The sequence below is a fragment of the Hypanus sabinus genome, chromosome 1 (genome assembly GCF_030144855.1).
Source record: "Hypanus sabinus isolate sHypSab1 chromosome 1, sHypSab1.hap1, whole genome shotgun sequence".
In the NCBI taxonomy this organism is placed as follows: domain Eukaryota; kingdom Metazoa; phylum Chordata; class Chondrichthyes; order Myliobatiformes; family Dasyatidae; genus Hypanus; species Hypanus sabinus.
This window is the reverse complement of record NC_082706.1, coordinates 41,117,162-41,139,084: the sequence shown is the minus strand read 5'-3', so window position 1 is coordinate 41,139,084 and position 21,923 is coordinate 41,117,162. Positions and strand designations below refer to the sequence as shown.

Here is a 21,923-nt window from a genome sequence, read left to right as displayed (position 1 = left end):
AGGGCACAGGTTTAAGAGGGGAAAGATTTAAAGGGACTTCTGCATGCAGAGTCTGGTATATGGAACAAAGAAGTGGTTAAAGCAGTTAGAATTACATTTTTAAAATACTTGGATAGATATATGGATAAGGAAACGTTAAAGCCGAATGTGGGCAAATGGGATTAGGTTAGCTGGGTGCCTTGGTCAGCATGGACAAGTCAGGCCGAAGGGCCTGTTTCTGTGCTGTGTGACACAGCGACTAATCCCATACATAACCCCATCTTGTCACACACTTGAATCGCATGTATTTCAAACACATCCTCAAAAATGTAGGTCAGACAGGATTTGTCTGATCCACACCAACGTCGTGAAAAGCAGTGGCACCTTGTACGTTGCCGCAGTATTTCACCAAGTGACCTTGGCAGTTCCGGGAGAGGAGGAAAGCGACAAGAAGACACAGATCTAGAGGAGCTGAGCAGCCTCCTACTGCTCACCAAGGAGCAGTCTGCAGGCCTCCAATGGCAGACTTCCCTGTAAGTTGCCCCTTTTTTCTGTAACTGGGAGACTGCTTATTACAGATGTCAGCTCCAGCCTTTTGAAGGAGGGTACAGAGTCGCCGACAGTAACACTTTAATTTACAGTGCAGTGGAGTGTAGATTAAAAGCCACATTTCAGGTTTCAACATGCTACTTACGGGGAGAAAACACAAAATCTCTGGTGGCACGCAATTAGCAGGTTCTTACAGAATTGGAGTTACAGACCTGGAACACAATCGAAGCACCAGGGAGGTTAAAAGTATTCAGTAAGTGGGGGAGCAACCTTTGAACAGTGTTGGTTCTGTAGTAACGCCTCACACACCTGGGGTGAGACATACAGTGAATCTCCCTCCACAGCATCCTATTGCACACTCCCGGGGTCAGACATGGAATGAAGCTCCCACCACACCGTCCCATCACACACTCCCGGGGTCAGACATAGAGTGAAACCCCCTCCACACTGTCCCATCACGCACTCCCGGGGTCAGACACAGAGTGAATCTCCCTCCATACCATCCCATCACACACTCCCGGGGTCAGACACAGAGTGAATCTCCCTCCATACCATCCCATCACACACTCCCGGGGTCAGACACACACTGTCCCATCACACACTCCCGGGGTCAGACACAGAGCAAAGCTCCCTCTACATTATCCCATCTCACTCTCCCAGGCTCAGAGAGTGAATCTCCCTCCACACCATCCTATCACTCTCTCCTGGGGTCAGACACTGAGTGAATCTCCCTCCACACTGTCCCATCACACACTCTTGAGGTCACACACAGTGAAGCTCCCTCCACACCATCCCATCACACAATCCTGGGATCAGGCATATAGTGGTGTTCCCTCTACATGAAGGTGTGTTGGGTCCTTCGGGAACAGAACCTGTGCACTGGGAATGGCACCTTGTTGCTGCTGTGTGATATGGGAGTTCAAGGTATTCGGAAGTTAAATATAGAAGGCGTAATAAGGGCCCAGGTGGTATTACCATCAAAAACATAATCTCAGGAGGATTTAGATAATGTTCTCCCCACTTCTACCTGCCTGATGATTCTGATCCAAATGGCCAAAGTGGGGATCTGGAACCCTGGCTGATTTCACCCCCTCTAACCAAGAGGTTTCTGGGTCCTGATGGGGAAACAGGAACCCTGCCTCCTGTCTAATTACCCCACCTCTCTCTCTCTCTTTCAAATCCAGGGTGGTCTGGCCAGTGATGGGGAGCAGGAACCCTGGCTGATTTAACTCCCTCTCTCTAACTCACAGGTCACCTGACAGCGATGGGGAGCATCCACTTAAATCAGACAAGTGTGAGGTTTTGCACTTTAGGGAGTTAAATTCAGGCAGGTCGAACGGGGGCCTACAGAGTATTGTAGAACAAGAACTGCTGCGGGGTACAGGCATATAGTTCCCTGAAAGTGGTGAAGAAGCTGTTTGGCACACTGGCCTTCATCAGTCAGGGCACTGACTTCAGGGGTTGAAACATCATGTTACAGCTGTACAATGCATTGGTGAGACCACACTCAGGAGTATTGGGTGTAGTTCTGGTTACCCAGCCAGAGGAAGGATGTCATTAAGCTGGAGAGGGTGCGAGGATGTTGCCATGACTGGAGGGAGAAAGTTATCAGGAGAGACTGGACAGGCTGGGACTGTTTCCTCTGAAGTGAAGGAGGCTGAGGGGTGACTTTATAGAGGTTTACAAAAGTGTGAGGGGTGTAGACGAGGGGGAGGTGTACCCTCCTTTACCCCAGGGTAGAGGATTCTGAAACTAGAGGGCACAGGTTTAAGGCAAGAGGGGAAGAGTTAAACAGGCAGGTCTTTCACATAGAGGGCGGTGAGTATATGGAACGAGCTGCCAGAGGAAGTGGCAGAGGTGGGTTAAAAGACAGCAACACAGATGGGAGAGGTTAGAGGGAAATGAGCCAAATGTGGAGAACTGGGACGAGCTCAGTCCGGGAATCCTGGTTGGCATGGATAAGTTGGGCTCATGATTCTACCACCATTGGGAAGGAGGTACAGGAGCCTAAAGACCCACACTCAATAATTCAGGAATAGGTTCTTCCCCTCTGCCATCAGATTCCTGAATGCCACCTTGCTGGTCCTCTTTATGCATGAGGGGGAAATCTCATTGAAAGCTATCAAATATTGAAAGGAAGGCCTAAACGGAGTGGATCTTATGTTTCCTATAGTAGGGCAGTCTAGGACCAGAGGGCACAGCCTCAGAATAGAGGGCTGCTCACTTAGAACAGAGATGAGCAGAAATTTCTTCAGCTAGAGAGTGGTGGATCTGTGGAATTCACTGCCACCGACAGCTGTGGAGGCCAAGTCACTGGGTATATTTAAAGGTAGAGGTTGGATAAGCTCGATTAGTCAGGGCATCAAAGGTTATTACAACACGCTGGAGGAACTCAGCAGGTCGGGCAGCATCCGTGGAAATGAACAGTTAATGTTTCCGGCCAAGGCCCTTTGTCAGGACTGAAGGAGGAGGGGGTAGGGGCCCTATAAAGAAGGTGCAGGGAGGGTCGGAAGGAGAAAGCTGGTAGGTGCCAGGTGAAAAACCAGTAAGTGAGTAAAGGTTATGAGAAGGCAGGAAAATGAGGTTGACAGTGGTAATAAGTCAGCCATGATGGAATGACAGAGCAGACTCAATGGGCTGAATGGCCTAATTCCACTCCTTTGTCTTATGTGCAATCTATTTATTGTTATAATTTAAAGTCTTTTTTTAATGTATTGCTCATATCACTGCCTCAAAATAAAAAAATCTCACAGCTAATGTCAGTGATAATGAACCAGATTCTGATGGTACGTAACTGATTTACTTCCCCAAAATTTCCCCAAAACTTCCTCTGCCTTTTCACCACCCCCTCTCCACCTGCCATTCCCTCTCCATCCAAAATCCATCAGCCTGTTCCCCCCCCCCCCCCACACAGGGACATCTCTCACTGCCTACTGAGTGGACCCAATGTGTGACCTTGAGGTTCCTCCCACGCTGGACACCACCACCACCACACCACCCCCCCCACACACACACAGAGCGATCAGCCACAGTGCGTCTCTATAGCAGCTCAGTGGGATCTGGAGTTCAGAGTTCAACACCGCAGCCATCTGTATCCTCCCCGTGAGCCACATGGGCTTCCTCACACTGTCCAAAGACTTACCGGTCGGTAGGTTGGAAATTGTCCCGTGATTAGACTAAGGTTAAATCGGTGGGTCTGCTCTGTGCTCTAAGTAAACAGATAGGAAGATAAATAAATACTAGCCAAAGGCAAGGTGAACCTTCCCCCTGCACTTGGCCCAGGAAATCTCACGACCCCCCCCCCACCCCCACAGTAATGGGGTTGGGGAGGGAGCTTCTTATTGCGGCGGGTGAACTCTCCCTGCCCGGTGGTAATCTTAGCAACACCAGGGACAGGGGACCGAACCTGATCCTCTTTATATCCTTGCACGTGAAGTGGGAGGGAGAGGGGCAGTCAGTGGGATCTCCCTGTGCCTGGAGGTCTGGGTACCCAGGTCTCTGGGAGCGTGCAGAAGGAGGTCACGCAGACCGGTCCCAGTCTGACATCCCCCATCTCCTCCATCCATGGGTGGGAGACAGATAGTTGTCACTTTGAGGCAGGGTTGTCCACTCTCCTGTCTGGCTTGTCTGCTGCATGGAACCCTGGCCAAATCCATCAGGAAGGCTGACAACAGAAGAGGGGTGTCCTTGCCTGGCACTAGAGGCACCCAAGTTAAAACCTCCCTGTGGCATGTACAATATCTTTCGCTTAGATCCATGCTCAATGAGCAGATTGATCAGTAACCAATTGGAGTTGGTGTCAGGGGGAGGGGGCAGCCTCTTCTAACTGGTCTGACCAATTGCACAATCCTTCACTGTGTGTCCAGATTACCGAGGAGTCGAGGTGTGGAACGAGAGCTGGCTGGAATGGAGTGGGAAGGTCAGATAAACATTGGGTCCGTGGGAACAATGCTTCCTGCCAATAACCAGGAAGAACTTAATTATTGGGGCGAGATGGAGATCTGGTTCTTCCTCCTTATCACTCTTGCTCCCGAATCCCATCCTCCATCTTTCCCAATCTCCCAATGCTCCCTCTCTATCCACCTACCCCACCTCTCCATCTGCACACTCGGCCCATCCACAATATCCTCACCCTTCCTTTTTGCTCTATCTTACTTTCCCTCTCCCTGTTCTCCACCTCTCTCCTATTTCCACTAGAGAGCCTCCTTCATTCCCAACTCAGCTCCTCTCCCCCTCTCATCTGCTCTGGCCTAACCCATTCCTCCCTGCTCCTTTCTCACCCCTCCCCTTACCCTCCTTCTCTGCACACCCCCATTCTCCCCTGCACCCTCATCGTTCCATCCTCTACCCCCTCCACCCCTCTGCCTCCTTCCCTCTTTACACCGCTCCATTTTCTTTCCCCCTTTCTGCACCACCCCGCTCCCTGTCCCTCTCCACCATCCATCCCACCCCTCCACCATCCTTCCCTTCCCATCTCCCTCCCTCCTCTGAAAACACGCCACTCCCCCCCTCCATCACCCCCATTTCCCCCACTATTCCACCACCCCCATTTCCCCCACTCTTCCACCTTCCTCCCCGACCCCGTCCTCTCCCATCCTCCTTCACCTTCTCCACCCCTCCACCTCCTTCCCCTGCCCCTCCCATCCTCCACCTCACCTCCTCTTCTCTTCCCTCCCATCACCTCTCCACTTTCACCATTACCCCTTCTCTCCATCCCCTCATTCACCTCCTTCCTCCACTCCTCTCCCCTTTCCTCCTCTTCCCCAATCCTCTGCTTCCCTACTCTCCTCCTCCTACCCCTCTAACGTCTTCTAGTACCCCTCCTTTTACCCTCACCCCCTCTAACGTCTTTCTGTACCCCCTCCTCCTTTTACCTTCTCCCCTCCCCCTCCAGACCCCCTCCTCTCTTCATTCCTCCCGCCCCCTCCACCCTACTCCCGTACCTCTCTCTACTCCTCTCCCCCAACACCCACGCCTTTCCCACTTCCCCCCACCCCCTTCTACCTCGTCCACTTCCCCGACCCCAACCCCCTTCCTTCTTTCTCCCTCCAACCCCGTTCCCCTCTCTCACCTTCCTTTCATCTCCCTCCTCCTCCTCCCTCCTCCCTGGGCAGTCACCATGCCGACCATCTCTCCCCGGCATCACGTCACGCCGGGCGTACAGCCGTGGGCGGACTGAACTTACAGCGAAAGCAACACTGAGCGTGTTCCAGCCGGGAGGGAGGGAGAGGGAGAGAGAGACGGGGAGATCCGCACAACTCACACACCAGTCCTTCAATATGCCTGGCGGACTTCGCGGGGGGATTTAAGAGATTTCAGAGTGTCCGAAGCCCGGAGTTGGGGGAGGACCGTCGAGAATGAAGACTCCTCCGGAACCAGGTCAGAAACCTTGCCCTCTGCTTTGCAATCGAGTCGCTGCGCCGTTCCAGAGCCCGTGCCAGCGGCTGGCTAAGTTTCTTCCCCGCGACTTGTTGACTAGTAATAATCTCTTTCCTGCGTCGTGCCTTTCCGCGATCCAAAACTGGGATTTAATTAACAACTCTAAGATATCCTCACATTCTAAGTCGCCCCGGCCTTGAGCACGTATTTTCCAACCTTAAAAACGATCCGACTTTGAGCTCGCACTCCTCCCCCCCCCCCCCTTCCCAACTTCTTTTTGTTAGCTGACTCTCTGCCGGAGAGGGGAAAATGTACAGGGATTGGCTCGGCTTCTCTGCAACCTTTCCAATTTAAAAAAATAAATAGTCCTTTCTTTTCCGGAGGTTGGCAGGCGAGAGATTGGGGGTTGGGGATTGACTGAGACGGGGTGGGGGGGCATTTTTCTTTTGGTCGGGTTAACTTTTCTTTAGCGAGAGGAACGGCAGGAAGATCAGGGCTGGTCGGTAAAATGGAGTAATATATAAAAGCACAGATTGAAACTAATTAACTCCGTGGTTTCCGTCTCCCTGAACATTGTTGAAAAACTATTTCACTCGATATGAATCGCAAATCTTTCGCCGCCAGTTCCTTCAAAATCCTCTTTTTTTAAAAAAGTTGGCGTTATCGAGGAAAGTAAACAAATTTAGAAGTTAAAACATTTTTTTTCAAGAAGTTTTTTAATTGTTCCGCTTCGGGGGACGTGTGATTATTTTCATTGTGCCCAATATCTCTTGTGTACAAGAAAAAAAAGTTGTTTCCGATTTCATGGTTTTGTTTTAGAAGAGAGTGAGGTCGAAGGGGGGGGGGGTGGAGGAAGGAGGGAAGTCGAGAGTACAGACTAAATCTCTTAAACTTTCGGTTTGTGGAACCCGATCAGCGGGGAAAGGCGTAAAATGGGCCAAGTGAAGCAGACAGGATTGGACTTAACTGGAGGATCTGGGAGGGGGGGAGGTGTAAACACGGTGGGGGGGGGTAAAAGTAGTGAGAGAGGGAGCCTGTGAGTTCGAGACTTCGCACCCGCGCTGCAGCACCCTCCCCCCTCCGAAACAATCTGGGCAGATCTTAAAAGGAGGGGCGAGAGTTGGGGAAGTTTTCCCTCTTGGGTGAAATCCGAGTTATTTTTCAGTGTTAATGACACAGAAATTTGAGGAAGGTTGCGGCAGAGAGGTGATGGAGGCGATTTCTGTGCGTTATTGGAAGGATTAGTCAGGTTTCAAACCGTGAAGGAGGTGGATGCGTCTTATTTTTGTTGTTTTTCTGTGTCTGCGAGTTGACGAATGTTGAGGTGGGAGGGTGACACGCCCACAGAGAGGCAAACACACAAATGCACACATACAGGTACATATACTCACACACAGACGCACACTTTGTCTCGCGTCACATACATTGACGATCTCATGGGTTAAACACACCATCACTATCGCTCATAAGGGGAAAAAGACATTCTGGAGGAAGAGACACATGGGGAGGAGGGAAACAGTCACGTGAATGTGATATATTCATACATGTGGGATAAGTCTCCCTCTCTCACACGCACACAAAACTGAGGTAAACCCACACAGATTACACAAAGTGCAGGATTCACAATCACACACATGCACACAGAGGGAGGAAGATTCGAACACACGAGAGGACAGTGACGGACACAGGGACTGGAGGGAGACATGGGAATGATGGTGGGACACATGGGCAGGGACACATACATGTGCATGGATATGCAGTAGATAGGAATAGGAAGGAGGGACACCTGCATGCAGACATGGGGTGGAGAGGGAGACATGATACATCATGATAAACGCACATATGAAGGAGAAGACAGAATGTGGGATTCACAGGGAAGATGGAGACACACAAACATGGGGGGGGGGGGAGAAGGAGATTCACACAGGTGGAGTACAGTGACACTAAGAGAGAGGAAATAGAGGCGGACACATACAAACACACCAGATGACAGACGTGCACAAACTCATACAAGTGGGGTAACAGAGTCACACAGAAGGGAAAGCAGGAAGGCACACAGACATACTCAAAAGAGGGAGCCACACGGTGGAGGAAGATGCAAACACATTACACAGGGTCACACTTCAGGCAAACACACTGATATATACAGCCTGAAATATATACTCGGACACAAAAGTGCACACATACAGACACCTACATTGTCCTTGACTGGGGGGGTGGCTCACAGCATGTCCTATGCACAGAAACACAAACTCACATACACACACAGGAAGGAGGAAGACGCACAAAGGCGCAGACTCCGTGTCCCCGGAGGACAGCCTCCAACGTCTGTGCATACACGGCTGTGTCATGGATTTGGCACGAAGGCCTGTTTTTCTCCGTGGCTGCAGTAATGTGTCGAGCTGGCTGCCGCGTCGCCTTATCCAAGCAGCTGGAGGCCTGCTCTATTTTTGAAGTGTTCGGAGGCCCGTTGTCTGTGTGTTGTGCCGTGTGTATGTGGTGAGGTGTGTGGGAGCCCGGGCCGGGGCCTCGGCAGGCGGTGGGAGGGGTTGGTGGCACAGTGCAGGAATGTGAGTGTTTCCCTGCGGCCTGCCCAGGAGACAGGCTCCTCCTCCAATCCCCAACATCCCCTGCTGGTCGCTCCGTCTGTGTGCGTGCGTGTCACAGGGAGTCTATTCTTCTCAGCCCGACATCGCACACATCACACAGGCTCACACCGCCAGGCACGCACGCACACACAGACTTCACTGAGGGACGGGCCTCCCTCCCTCCCCCTCACTCACTGAGGGACGGGCCTCCCCCTCACTCACTTTCTGTCTCCTTCACTGAGGGACGGGCCTCCCTCCCTCCCCCTCACTCACTTTCTGTCTCCTTCACTGAGGGTCGGGTCTCCCTCGCTCACTTTCTCTCTCACACACATACACAGACTCTCACTGAGGGACGGGCCTCCCTCCCTCCCTCCCCCTCACTCACTTTCTGTCTCCTTCACTGAGGGTCGGGTCTCCCTCGCTCACTTTCTCTCACGCACACACAGACTTCACTGAGGGACGGGCCTCCCTCCCTCCCCCTCACTCACTGAGGGACGGGCCTCCCTCCCTCCCCCTCACTCACTTTCTGTCTCCTTCACTGAGGGTCGGGTCTCCCTCGCTCACTTTCTCTCACGCACACACAGACTTCACTGAGGGACGGGCCTCCCTCCCTCCCCCTCACTCACTGAGGGACGGGCCTCCCTCCCTCCCTCCCCCTCACTCACTTTCTGTCTCCTTCACTGAGGGTCGGGTCTCCCTCACTTTCTCTCACGCACACACAGACTTCACTGAGGGACGGGCCTCCCTCCCTCCCCCTCACTCACTGAGGGACGGGCCTCCCTCCCTCCCTCCCCCTCACTCACTTTCTGTCTCTTTCACTGAGGGTCGGGTCTCCCTGGCTCACTTTCTCTCTCACACACATACACAGACTCTCACTGAGGGAGGGCCTCTCTCTCTCCCCCTCACTCACTTTCTATCTCCTTCACTGAGGGTCAGGTCTCCCTCGCTCACTTTCTCTCACGCACACATACACAGACTCTCACTAAGGGACGGGCCTCCCTCTCTCCGTCCCCCTCACTCACTGAGGGACGGGCCTCCCTCCCTCCCTCTCTCACTTTCTGTCTCTTTCACTGAGGGTCAGGTCTCCCTCGCTCACTTTCTCTCACACACATACACAGACTCTCACTGAGGGACGGGCCTCTCTCTCTCTCACTGGGTGGGTCTCACTCTCTCTCACACACACAGACTCACACTGAGGGACGGGTCTCCCTGACACACAGACTGAGGGACAGGCCTCTCTTCCTCTCACTTCCAAACACACACACACAGACTCACTGAGGGACAGTTTCTCTCTGTCACACAGACTCTCACTGAGGGATGGGTCTCCCTCACACACAGTCTCTGAGAGATGGGACTGTTTCTCTCTCTCTCTCTCTCTCTCACACACACACACACACACACACACACACACACACACACACACACACACACACACACACACACACACACACACACACACACACACACACACACACACACACACACACACACACACACACACACACACACACACACACACACACACACACACACACACACACACCCCCCCCCCCCCCCACCTGGTCCAGTGCTGATTGGTTCCTCCATCTCCTCTCCCTGGGATAGGTGACAGAAACCCAACCCTTCCCCATCTCATGGTGAGACACCCTGGGTCACGTTCCAGGACAGTGTTTGGAGGGAGCTGACAGCGGGACAGGGGATAGCAGTTCACACCATCTGCCTGTCTCCCCACGTCACCCACACCCTGTCCACCCATCCACCCCATTGCATCATGCAGGCCGAACTCACTCCTGGGTGGGCTGGGAGGGGGAAGGGAGAAGAGAGAGAGAGAAAAGTTAGAGGGCAGAGAGGGAGGAAGGAACGGAGAGTGATGGTGGGGGTGGAAGAGAGATGGGGAGAGGAGGCAGAGAGAGAATGAGGCAATGCTGGTTGCTGCCCCATTGTAGGAAAGGGCCTGCAATGATCATTTGGGCAGATTGCCCCTCACTCCTTCTGCGCAGGTGAGTTAAATGGCTACTTTGAATCCCTGCCTCCACCTCTCAAATTGCAGGTAAGGGCCAGAACGGGGGGGGGGGGGGGGGGGGGGAGAGTTGCAGGTGATACATTGGGGTGGTGCGGACGGAGATTGTTGGGAGAATAGGCACAATTTCCTTGTGGTACAGTATGCACTCGATGGGCTGAATAGCGTCATAAATAGAGTCTCCCCATTTGATCAGCAGTAACTGCCCAGTGGGGAGGGGGGGTGACAGGGTGATCTTCTTGCATCTGTCCCAATGTCCAGACACATGGTGCACTGTCCCTTTAAGATGTGAAATCAGGTAACATATGCATGCTCTTGCCGTGACATCCGTGTCTGGGACCTGGAATTGTGTGTTCAATGCTGTCGATTAATAACTGGGAATGAACTGTCTTAGTATCACCCTCTCTGGATCTGCTTGTTCTCCAACACTCCAGTTTCCGAAACCCATATCTCTCCCTCTCCCTGTTCTGAACCACCTCACTTTATCCTCTCATTCCTTACTGCCTACCCCTTCTAATCCCCACTCTTCTACTTCACAACCCCCCTCTGGCCCCACCTACTCCCTCCTACCTTCCAAACCACCACTGCCCCCACACTCTACCCCTCCTACCACCCTCTCACCTCCTGCTCTAACCCCCTTCTCCCCATCCCCTCCTCTCTATCCTCCTCACCCACTTGTTCGCACTTCCCCACCCTCGCCCACCTCTCTTTCACCCTCCCCTTCCCTGCCACCTCCCAACTCTCCACTCCACCAGCCCTCCCTCACCCCCACTCTCCCTGCCTGCCACCCCTCAACCTCTGCCACTCCTCCTCCGCTCCCCCCTCAGTCCATCCCCACCCCGTAGCATCCAACCTCCACCCACCCCTCCCCCTCCCTCTCCTGTATCTCTCCAACCCTTCCTCACATCACTCCACCATCCTCCCTCACGACCCTCCATACCTCTCTCTCCCTCCCTCACCCCTCTCTCTCCTGCCACCCACCCGTCTCTCCCTCTTCCTCCCCCTCACCCTCCTCCTTCATCTCCTCCTCACCCTTCTCCCTTCCCACCTCCCCTGCCCCTCCCTTGTCCCTTCACATCCCTTCCCCCTCTCTCCCGTCCCCTTCGACCACTCCCTCTCTCCTCCACCACCCCTCCCTCACCCACTCTGCCTTTCGCGTTCTTTTCCCTGCCCGTCACCCCTTGACCTCACCACTCCCTCTCCCCTCCACTCCTGCGCTCCCCTCCCTCTCTCCCTACCCCCACTGAAATGTTAGCATGGAGTGGGTTTGGAGAGGGTTTTTTCCTTTCAATAGGAGAGTGTAGATCTGAAGGAACACCTTTGAATAACTCACCTGTTGATTGAAAAATCCTGTCCAACCAGCTTTTCTGTATCCATTAATTTTTAATGAGATCCCTCACTATCCCTCCCTCAGCCCACCGGATGTTAGGTAGTCAGGGGCAGAGATGGGCCCGTTGGCTTGAGATGCAGACCTCTATTTAATGGCTCCCAGGCTGTTTTATATCCTGGGGCTGTGGGTGATCCCAGGGTCAGATGAGTGATTGGGAACAATAGGGACTGGTGCTCACTGAGTTATTCAGTGACAAGTGGGCCAAGATTACTGAGATACTGTTAAAGACAAGCACACAGCCTCTATGCTATCTCCCCTCACCCCTTCATCTCTTGTTTACTCCATCGTCTTTTGAAATCTGTTTGTCATTGCAAAGCTCCAGAGAAGTAGCCATTTTCTTTTTTTTAAAAAAAAGTTTGTTGCCCAATGATTGGAGAGTCGAGTCAGACACAAGTGAAGCTCTCTCCACACTGTCCTGTCACACACTCCTGGGGTTAGTCACAGAGTGAAGTTCCCTCCACACCGTCCCATCACACACTCCCGGGGTCAGACACAGAGTGAAACTCCCTCCACACCGTCCCATCACACACTCCCAGGGTCAGACACAGAGTGAAACTCCCTCCACACTGTCCCATCACACACTCCCGGGGTCAGACACAGAGTGAAGTTCCCTCCACACCGTTCCATCACACACTCCCGGGGTCAGACATAGAGTGAAGTTCCCTCCACACCGTCCCAGCACACACACCCGGGGTCAGACATAGAGTGAAGTTCCCTCCACACCGTCCCAGCACACACACCCGGGGTCAGACATAGAGTGAAGTTCCCTCCACACCGTCCCATCACACACTCCCGGGGTCAGACACAGAATGAAGTTCCCTCCACACCGTTCCATCACACACTCCCAGGATCAGACATAGAGTGAAGTTCCCTCCACACCGTCCGATCACACACTCCCGGGGTCAGACATAGAGTGAAGTTCCCTCCACACCGTCCCAGCACACACACCCGGGGTCAGACATAGAGTGAAGTTCCCTCCACACCGTCCCATCACACACTCCAGGGGTCAGACATAGAGTGAAGTTCCCTCCACACTGTCCCATCACACACTCTCGGGGTCAGACACAGAGTGAAACTCCCTCCACACTGTCCCATCACACACTCCCGGGGTCAGACACAGAGTGAATCTCCCTCCACGCCATCCCATCACACACTCCCGGGGTCAGACAGAGAGAGAAGCTCCCTCCAGTTCATCCCATCACACACTCCCGGGGTCAGACATAGAGTGAAACTCCCTGCTCTCACTTCCAACCTCTATTGCTCTGCCTCTGTCAAGCTGCTGTCCGTTGTCTCTCACTTGGGCACACATGTGTCTGCTTTGCTCGTCACCCTTTTGCTCCCTTGCTGTTGAGCTGTAGTGCAGTGGCAGGCAGTGGGAGTCTTCCCCTCCCGAGTTTCAAACAACTGTCTGCAGAGAGACCAAGTGAGAGGTGCACACGACTGCTGAAACTCTGTCTGGAGGACTTGACAGAAACACGTCCTTCCTTATCATCCCACCTCTCTTCCCCAACTCTGCCATTCCCCCACTCTCCCACTGCCCTTGCCGCTCTGTCATCACACCCCCACCCTCCCAACACTCCTCTGCCACTCCCCCACTGCTACCCCTACTCTTCCACATACCCTCTCTTCTTTTACTTCACCCTCTCCTCCTCTTGTACTTCCATCCCATCTCTGCTTCACCCCCTCCCCTTCAGCCCTCCTCTCACCACCAACCCCCCCCTTCTGCCCCCCTGCCCACCACCCTCCCCGTCTACTTCCTCCACCCCAGCTTCCCTCCCCGTCTACTTCCTCCACCCCAGCTTCCCTCCCCGTCCACCTCCTCCCCCCTTACCTCCCCGTCCACCTCCTCCCCCCTTACCTCCCCGTCCACCTCCTCCCCCCTTACCTCCCCGTCCACCTCCTCCCCCCTTACCTCCCCGTCCACCTCCTCCCCCCTTACCTCCCCGTCCACACCCCCCCTTCCTTCCCCATCCACTTCCCCCCCCCCCCCCTTCCCTTCCACCCTGGTGGAGTGTGTGATGTAATGCCTACCCTATGAATAATGAATGCCAAGCAGTGTTCTCAGGCCAGTGGACAGTGTTTCTCCAGACCCTGCCTCTCCACCGGAGACCAGAGCCTTTGTTTGTACAGCGCGGGGACAGAGCGGGTGTTAACCCTGCGTCTGCCAGCCTCCCGCCCTCCATGTACTCCTCTGTTGAAAGTTCAGGACCCCCTTCCTCTGATGAACCTCTCAGACACCGTGTCCCCAGTTCCCCAACAATTCCCCCACCTTCCCGAAAATCTCATCCAAAACAACCTTCTCTCCATGGACTTCTCAGCAGAGTCAAGCTGGAGAGATCAGGAGCCGTTTGACTCGCCTATCCACACCCCAGTCTCCCTGTCTGTACCAGTTCAACCCATTCCCTGCCCTCAGTCCCATCCGATCTTCCATACAATTATCTCCCTGCTTCTTTAATTCCCCTCTCCTGAAGATCTGTCCGCACCTTCCTCTCCGGCGGAGTGAAAGTCTTGAGATTCCTAGCCCTCCTTGTTCAATGCTTATCATTGTCTCCCCCCACCCAATCCAAGCTCCTGTATTGAGTGATACCCCTGACCAAAAGAGCATAACAAGTGGATGCACGATTAAACCATTTGGCCCATCGAGTCTACTCCATCATGGCTGACTTATTTTTTTCAACCCAATTCCCCGTCTAATCAAGAACATATCAACCTCCACTTTAAATGTACCCAATGTCTGGGCCTCCACAGCCATCTGTGGCAATGAATTCCACAGATTCACCACTCCATGGCTAAAGAAATTCCTTCCTCATCTCTGTGCTGTGCTTTCTATTCAGATGCTATGGCTTTGGTCCTACATTCTCCCACCATTGGAAACACCCCCTCTGTTTCCACTCAATATTTGGTAGGTTTCCATTAGGGTCCCTTTCATTCTTCTGAACTTCAGTGACTACAGGCTCAGAGGCTCGTATGTTAACCCCGCTATCAGTCTCAAACCTCCGCTGGATCCACTCCAATGTAGCACGTGTGTTATTAGATACGGGGCCTGAAACTGCTCAGAATACTCCAAATGCAGTCTGATCAATGCTTTGGAATTCCTCAGCATTACATCATTGCTTTTATATCCTAGTCCTCTTGAAACTAATCCTAACATTGCTAACCACCGACTCATCTGCAAGTAAACCGTTAGGGAATCCTGTAATAGGACTCCCAAGGTCCTTTGCACCTCTGATATCTGAATTTACTGCCTATTTAAAAGATAGTCTATGCTTTTGTTCCTTCATGACCATACACTTCCTCACACTGAATTCCATCTGCTGCTACTTTGCCTATTCTCTGAATATGCCCGAGTCCTTCTGTTGTACGAGACACCAGTGAGACCACACCTAGGAATACTGCGTTTGGTTTTGATAGTCCTGTTGTGGAAAGGGTGCGGAGGGATGTTGTCATGACCTGAGGGACTGTGTTATGGAGAGGTTGAGCAGGCTGGGACATTATTCCTTGGTCTGCAGCAGACTGACTGCTGACCCTACAGAGGTGTATAAAACCATTGGCAGCACCAATAGTGAGTGGCCACAACTAAATCAGCAGTTTGCCTTGATGGGGAATGTGTATCCTGTCTTTATCTACACTTCGTGTCCACTTTATTAGGAACCTTTATAAATGGACACGGAGTGTATGTTCATGGTCTTCTGCTGCTGGAGCCCATCCACTTCAAGGTTCAACGTGTTGTGTGTTCAGAGATGCTCTTCTGCACACCACTGTTGGAACATGGAGTTATTTGAGCTACTGTAACCTTCCTGTCAGCTTGAATCAGTCTGCCCCTTCTCCTCTGACTTCTGTTATGAACATGGCACTTACGCCTACAGAACTGCCGCTCACTTAATTTTTTTTATTAATTTCTGACACCATTCCCTGTAAATTCTAGAGTCTGTTGTGCAGGAAAATCCTAGGAGATCAGCAATTTCTGAGATACTCAAACTACCCCATCTGACACCAACAAACATTCCACAAAATCACTTAGATCGCATTTAAAAAAAACAGAAACGTAGAAATCTACAGCACATTACTGTCCCTTCAGTCCAATGTGACGACCATGTAACCTACCCTAGAAACTGCTTAAAATTTCCCTACCACATAGCTTTCCATTTTTCTAAGCTCCATATACCTATCTAAGAGCATCTTTAAAAAACCCTATCGTATCCGTCTCTGCCACCTTCATTGGCAGTGCATTCCACATACCCACCACTCTGTGTGAAAAACTTAACTCTGACACCCCATTGTAGCTACTTTCAAGCACCTTAAAACTAAACCTCCTTGTGTTAGCCATTTCAGCCCTGGGGAAAACACCTGGCTATCCACATGATCAATGCCTCTCATCATCTTATACACCTCTATCGGGTCACCTCTCATCCTCCGTCGCTCCAAGAAGAAAAGGCCAAGTTTACTCAACCTCTTCTCATAAGGCACACTCTCCAATCCAGGCAATGTTCTTGTAAATCTCCTTCACACACTCTCTATAATATCCACATTTCATCTGCGTTTAGTTTGAACAGCAATTGAGCCACTTAACCATGTCTGCATGCTTGTGTGCATTCAGTTGCTGCCAAGCGATAGGTTAATTAGATATTTGCATGAACGAGCGGGTGTACGGGTGTACCTAATAAAGTGGTAGCTGAGTCTGCTTGTTATCATCAGAGGAATGGTAGGTTAGATGCAGAGTTGCCCATCCTCCCGTCTCCTGTCCCCTCACCTGTGAGGTGTTTCGGTAAGATCAACCCTCCCCAAACAGTGCCAGACAAGGACAGGCCTTTTGGCCCATCCTGTCTGCTGTACGTAGTGATGAATTAAATCTCTTCTGTCTGCTTATCCCTCCAGCCTCTGCAGATTAGAGCACAGTGCTGTGCCAAACATGTACTTTAGAAATTACCTAGGGTTACCCATAGCCCTTTATTTTTCTTCAAAGACCCTATTGTATCCACCTCCACCACCGTAGGATCATAGAACAGAATCAGAATTATGTTTATTATCAAGTGAGATAGCTGACGTGAAATTTGTGGTTTTGCAGTGTCAAAGACATTAAAAGATTCTATAAATTACTAAAATAAATAAGTTGCAACTAAAGGTTTTCATAAGCTGGGGGAAGTAGTGGGAATAAGCTCCCACTACCTATTAAATGCTCCTAATGTGTTTCAAATAGCCTGTGACAACCAAGTCCAGGTCCTGGCCTTCATATGTGGCTTAGCTGATAGGAAACTGACAGGAGAAGGTGCAAGGATGGGTTACTGTTGCTTTAAAATCAGTCACTTTGGGCAGATTGGCTGGTCAGCGGCTCTCCTAGGAAAAGGGAAACTCTGATCACCAACTTCCAATGCCTACTCATGGGAAAACCTTTGGGAAAAGTCCGCAGCTGGAGTCCCTCAGGCAGTCTGTTGAGTACACCTGTGAAACTATTGGTTTCTGCTGTTCCTTTGGATCTATCAGCTGCGTGGGCAACAGCTTGTTCTTCATTTCATACTGCTCTGGCTCGCATGTTGACAGGGAGGCAACACCCATGGCCAACAGTGAGCCATCAATACAAGAAGTTCTGCAGGGGCTGGAAATCCAGACAGAATGTTGGAGGAACTCAGCAATTTCCCCTCCATTGACGCTGCCTGACTTGCTGAGTTCCTCCAGCATAGTTCGTGGGTTTGTGAACTGTTCAGTCTTGTCATCCAATGGGGAGGGGGAAGAAGCTATCAGTGGTATCAGTGGGTGTGGGTTTTCTGTGCCTCCTCCCTGATGATAGTAATGAGAAGAGGACGTATCCCAGGTAGTGAGGATGGATGCCACCTTCTTGAAGCACAACCTCTTGAAGATGTCCTGGACTGTGGGGAGGGTTGTGCCTGTGATGGAGCCCACGACCCTCAGTGCACAGCCCCTTGCAATCCTGTGCACTGGTGTGTCCATACCAGACAATTCCTTCCACCGTACATATGTGGAACACAGAACAGTACAGCGCAGGAACAGGCTCTTGCCCATGATGTGCCAAATGTCTAAAGCCTTCTGCATGTGGATGGTCCATTTCCCTCCATTCCCTCCACATTCATGTGCCTACCTAAGCTCCAAATGACTGCCTCTATCGTATCTGCGTCCTCCACCAGCCCTGACAACACATTCCAGGCATCTGCTCTCTGTGTCACAAAAATCTTGCCCCACTCATGTCCTTTGCACTTCCTGCCTCTCAGTTTAAATGCATGTCCTCTACTGTTAGACATTTTGACTGTGGGGGGGGGGATAAAGGTCTACTCTACCTATGCCTCTCATAATCTTAGAAATTTTGTCACGTGTCCCACTAATAATTTCTAGGATGAAGTCCTCTCTTCAGTAGTTAGAGAGGTTAGATCAGTATTCTTTGGAGCTTGTGTTATAATGTTAATACAGAGGGATTTCAGGGTCCAAGTCCATTGCTGACAGTGGAGACACAAGCAGATTGGTCAGGGCATTGAGTGTAAGGTTGTGCTGAGCTGCATAAGACTTGGGCTGTCCTGGAGTGTTGTGTGCTGTTCTGGTGGCCCCATTACAGGAGTGATGTGGAAGCTTTGGAGAAGGTGCAGAAGAAGTTCATTAGGGTGCTGCCTAGAAGGTTGGACAGATATTCGTCCTGACGAAGGATCTTGACCCAAAACGTCGACTATTTACTCATTTCCATAGATGTTGCCTGGCCTACTGAGTTCCTCCAGCATTTTGTGTGTGTTGCTTGGACAGACTTTTGTTTTCTCTGGAGCGACAGAGACCCTTGATAGATTCGTTACAGCTGCACAAGACGTTGGTGAGACTGCACTTGGAATGTTGTGTGCTGCTTTGGTCATACAGCTTACAGAGAGGATATCATTAAATGTGAGAGAGAGCAGGAAAGATTCATGAGGATGTTACTGGGACTGGAGTTATAAGGAGAGGCTGGATAGGCTGGGACTGTTTTTCCCTGGAATGAAGGAGGCTGAAGGATGGCCTTTATGAAGGGCATGAGGGATGTAGACAAGGTGGTTGGTCACAATCTTTCCCCCAGGATGAAGGAATACAAAAAACCACAGGGCATAGATTGAAGGTGAGCAGGGAAAGATTTCAGGGAGACCTAAGAGTCAGATTTTTCATAGAGAGGGTGGTGGATATGGAATGAGTTGGGTACAATTACAGTGTTTCAATGACACTTGGACAGGTACAGGGAGAAGAAGGATTTAGAGGGATATGGGCCAAATGCCAGCAGCTGTTAGGTGCCTGGAATGGGCTGTCAGGGTTAATGGTGGAAGCAGACAAAATAGTGGCATTTAAAGGGATCTCAGCCTCTTTAAAGCTAGCACTGTTTCGTCTGGTGCATTGGAAGCTGAGGAGAGACCAGCTAGGGGTTTGTAAAATTATGAGAGGCATAGACAATCAGAATCTCTTTTTTTCCCCAGGGTAGAAATGTCAGATAACAGGGAGCATGCATTTAAACGAAGAGGTGGAAAGTTTAAAGAAAGTATGTGGGGAAGTTTATTTTGAACAGAGATTGGTGGGTGTCCAGAATGCACTGCCAGGGTGGAGGTGGAGGAGATACAGAAAAGGTGCATAGGCTCTTGGATAGGTAGATGAATAAAAATATAAAAAGATAAGAAATAGGAGCAGGGATCGGTCATCTGGCCTGTTGAATCTGCTCTGCCATTCAACATTCATAGCTGATCTGGCCATGGCCTCAGTTCCACACACATTACTGTGCAAAAGTCTTAGACATGTATATATAGACGAGAAGAAGAAGAAAGCCCTTAACTCTTGAGTGGAGTCATCGGGACGCCGTCATGACGGGTTGTTTTTTAGCAGGCTTTCTTGTTTTTACAAGGCCGAGTTGCTAGCTCAACGCTCAACCCAGCACAGATGGAAAGCGTGCAAGGGAGCCGGCTGGATTTGAACTCGGGAGCCTTCGCTCTGAAGTCCAGCGCTGATGCCACTCCACCATTAGCCAGCCATATATAGACTAGGGTTCCTAAGAATTGCACAGTACCGTATATTATGTCTTAGCAGTTACCAAATAACTCTTACTACTGCTGAGCTAATGCTAAGGTAAGTACTTTTACTTCAGTGTCCCAACCACCTTCCTATTTTAACCAATATACAGAAATGTGCAAAAGTCTTTGGCTCCCTGGCTACATGTATGTGCCTAAAACATTTGCACAATACTGTACCTGTCTTTTCCCCAGAACCCTTACCTCCCCTGCTATGCAAAAGTCTATCTCACTGAGTCTTAAATATATTTAACGAGGCTTCCCTGGGCAGAGAATTCCACAGCTTCACTACTCTCTGGGAAAAGAAGTTTCTCCGCATGCATTCCCCTGAATCTTGACGCTATAGAGACTAGTTCTTGCCTCACCTACCAGTGGAAACAACTTTCCTGTTTCTACCTGTGCAGGAATGTGCATGGAATGGGGGTTAAAGATAACGATTAGCTTCAGTAGTCGCACATACAGTGCAATGCATCGTTGGCTCCAAATCAGATCAGCAAGCATTGTACTGGGCTTCAGGTGACAACGTTGCATGCCCACAACTGACTTACCCTAACTCGTACGGAGCACCCAGGGGAAACCCACATGGCCACAGCGAGAACATGCAAACTCCTTGCAGAGTGCAGCAGGAATCGAACCCCAAACTTACAGCTAGCATAACATGAGGGCTGTTATTTCAATTTGGCATTGTGTTCAGTGGGCTAAAGGGCCTGTTTCTGTGCTGTATGCTTTCTGTGTTGCAAGCTAAACTGGATCAGGGGTAGGCACAGACAAGTGGGTCGAAGGGCCTTTTCCTGTGCTGCGTAACCCCTTGAAGAACTTACCAAGCTCCCTTGACGTTCAGAAGTAACAGCCCTGAGGATTCAGGTTGGAACTGTACCACACCCACTGAGGAACTGGAATTCCAGAGGTAGTGTGAAAACAAAGGCCCTTTTGTCTTCTCCGCCTTCTCAGTGCAAGAAACGCCTCTTGCTTTATCCGGCTCAGTCTCATTCCAACTGCTGACTGTCGTAGTTGTCTGGACCAACAGGAAAAAATAAAACTCAGGAATGGTCGGTTCATTCTCCTTCACCGCATTCCCCCCCCCCCTCCACTCCCCCTCTTCTCGAGGGGCAAGGAGCAATGTATTACAAGTGCTGACCTTGTCTAGATTTCAACATAGGCCTCAGAAAATTGGGAAGGGAATTCCCCTGATGTAGTGAGCAGGGCCCAAACAAGTATCCTGGTTTCAGGAAGGATATCAGGAGCCTACAAAGAAAGCAGGAAGCAGGCTGGAGAGGGGCCATGAAGGACGAGAGCACGTTCACTACCTGGTCAAGGGTTTATTTTGGAAAATGGTCACTGAGTTGTTGATGAGGCCTTCCCCTGTGGCTGCGAGATGTGATCTTAATGCCTCCCAGCTGCACAGGAAGGGCGTGACAATGAATTGTGGTCGTTTTCAGGTAAATCTATGTGCTGGCTTGAGGCTGTTGTCAACACAATCTCTAGTCAATGAGTTACAGACTAGTCTGGTGAAATCAGGTGAGGCCCAGGCTTTTCCTTCAGCCTAGGTTTGGATGGTGGGGGGTGAGGGGAGCTTCCTGCCCTTGTACAGGGATGCAGGGTAGAAGCACCATCATCAAGCATGGCAAAGAGGAGTTAAGTCAGGAGGAAGTGTGGAGCAACAGAGGGATCTTGGGGTCCTGGTAGATCCTTCAAGTTGCCCTGCTAATTAATAGTGTGTTTAAGACAGCGTATAGTGTGTTGGCTTTCATTAGTTGGTGGATTGATGAAGGAAGATCGATAGATAAATACTTTATTGATCCCAAAGGAAATTACAGTGTCACCGTATCATTACAAGTGCACAGCTATACAAATATTAGAAAAGAAGTAAAGAATTTAAAAAAATAAATTACCTCAAACAGTCTGACAGGAGGGGGTTATCACTTCTCCAGTTATAGGTTGACTCATGATAGTGCTTAATAGCCGAGGGTAAGAATGACCTCTTTGGAAAAGCAGCACAGTTG

General features: G+C 50.9%; 1 protein-coding gene and 1 long non-coding RNA gene across 3 annotated transcripts in view; one reads left to right on the top strand and one right to left on the bottom strand.

The window, feature by feature from the left end:
- Positions 1–621: 621 nt before the first annotated feature.
- Positions 622–5,669, bottom strand: LOC132393251 (uncharacterized). The gene is made up of 3 exons (XR_009511806.1): positions 5,600–5,669; positions 3,671–3,736; positions 622–740 (listed from the first exon to the last, which is right to left on the bottom strand). It is a non-coding gene; the product is annotated as an uncharacterized LOC132393251 (long non-coding RNA).
- Positions 5,670–5,740: 71 nt separating this feature from the next.
- The window catches only part of LOC132393240 (ETS domain-containing transcription factor ERF-like), a 50,814-nt gene continuing 34,631 nt past the window's right edge, over positions 5,741–21,923 (top strand). Inside the window, exon 1 of one of the 2 annotated variants that reach the window (XM_059968247.1) lies at positions 5,741–5,907. In XM_059968247.1, coding sequence (XP_059824230.1) covers positions 5,886–5,907 — 22 coding nt within the window. In that variant the 5' untranslated portion in view covers positions 5,741–5,885. Of the gene's footprint in view, positions 5,908–8,182; positions 8,412–21,923 lie in introns of those variants that run through there. The other variant, XM_059968255.1, reaches the window with a different exon arrangement.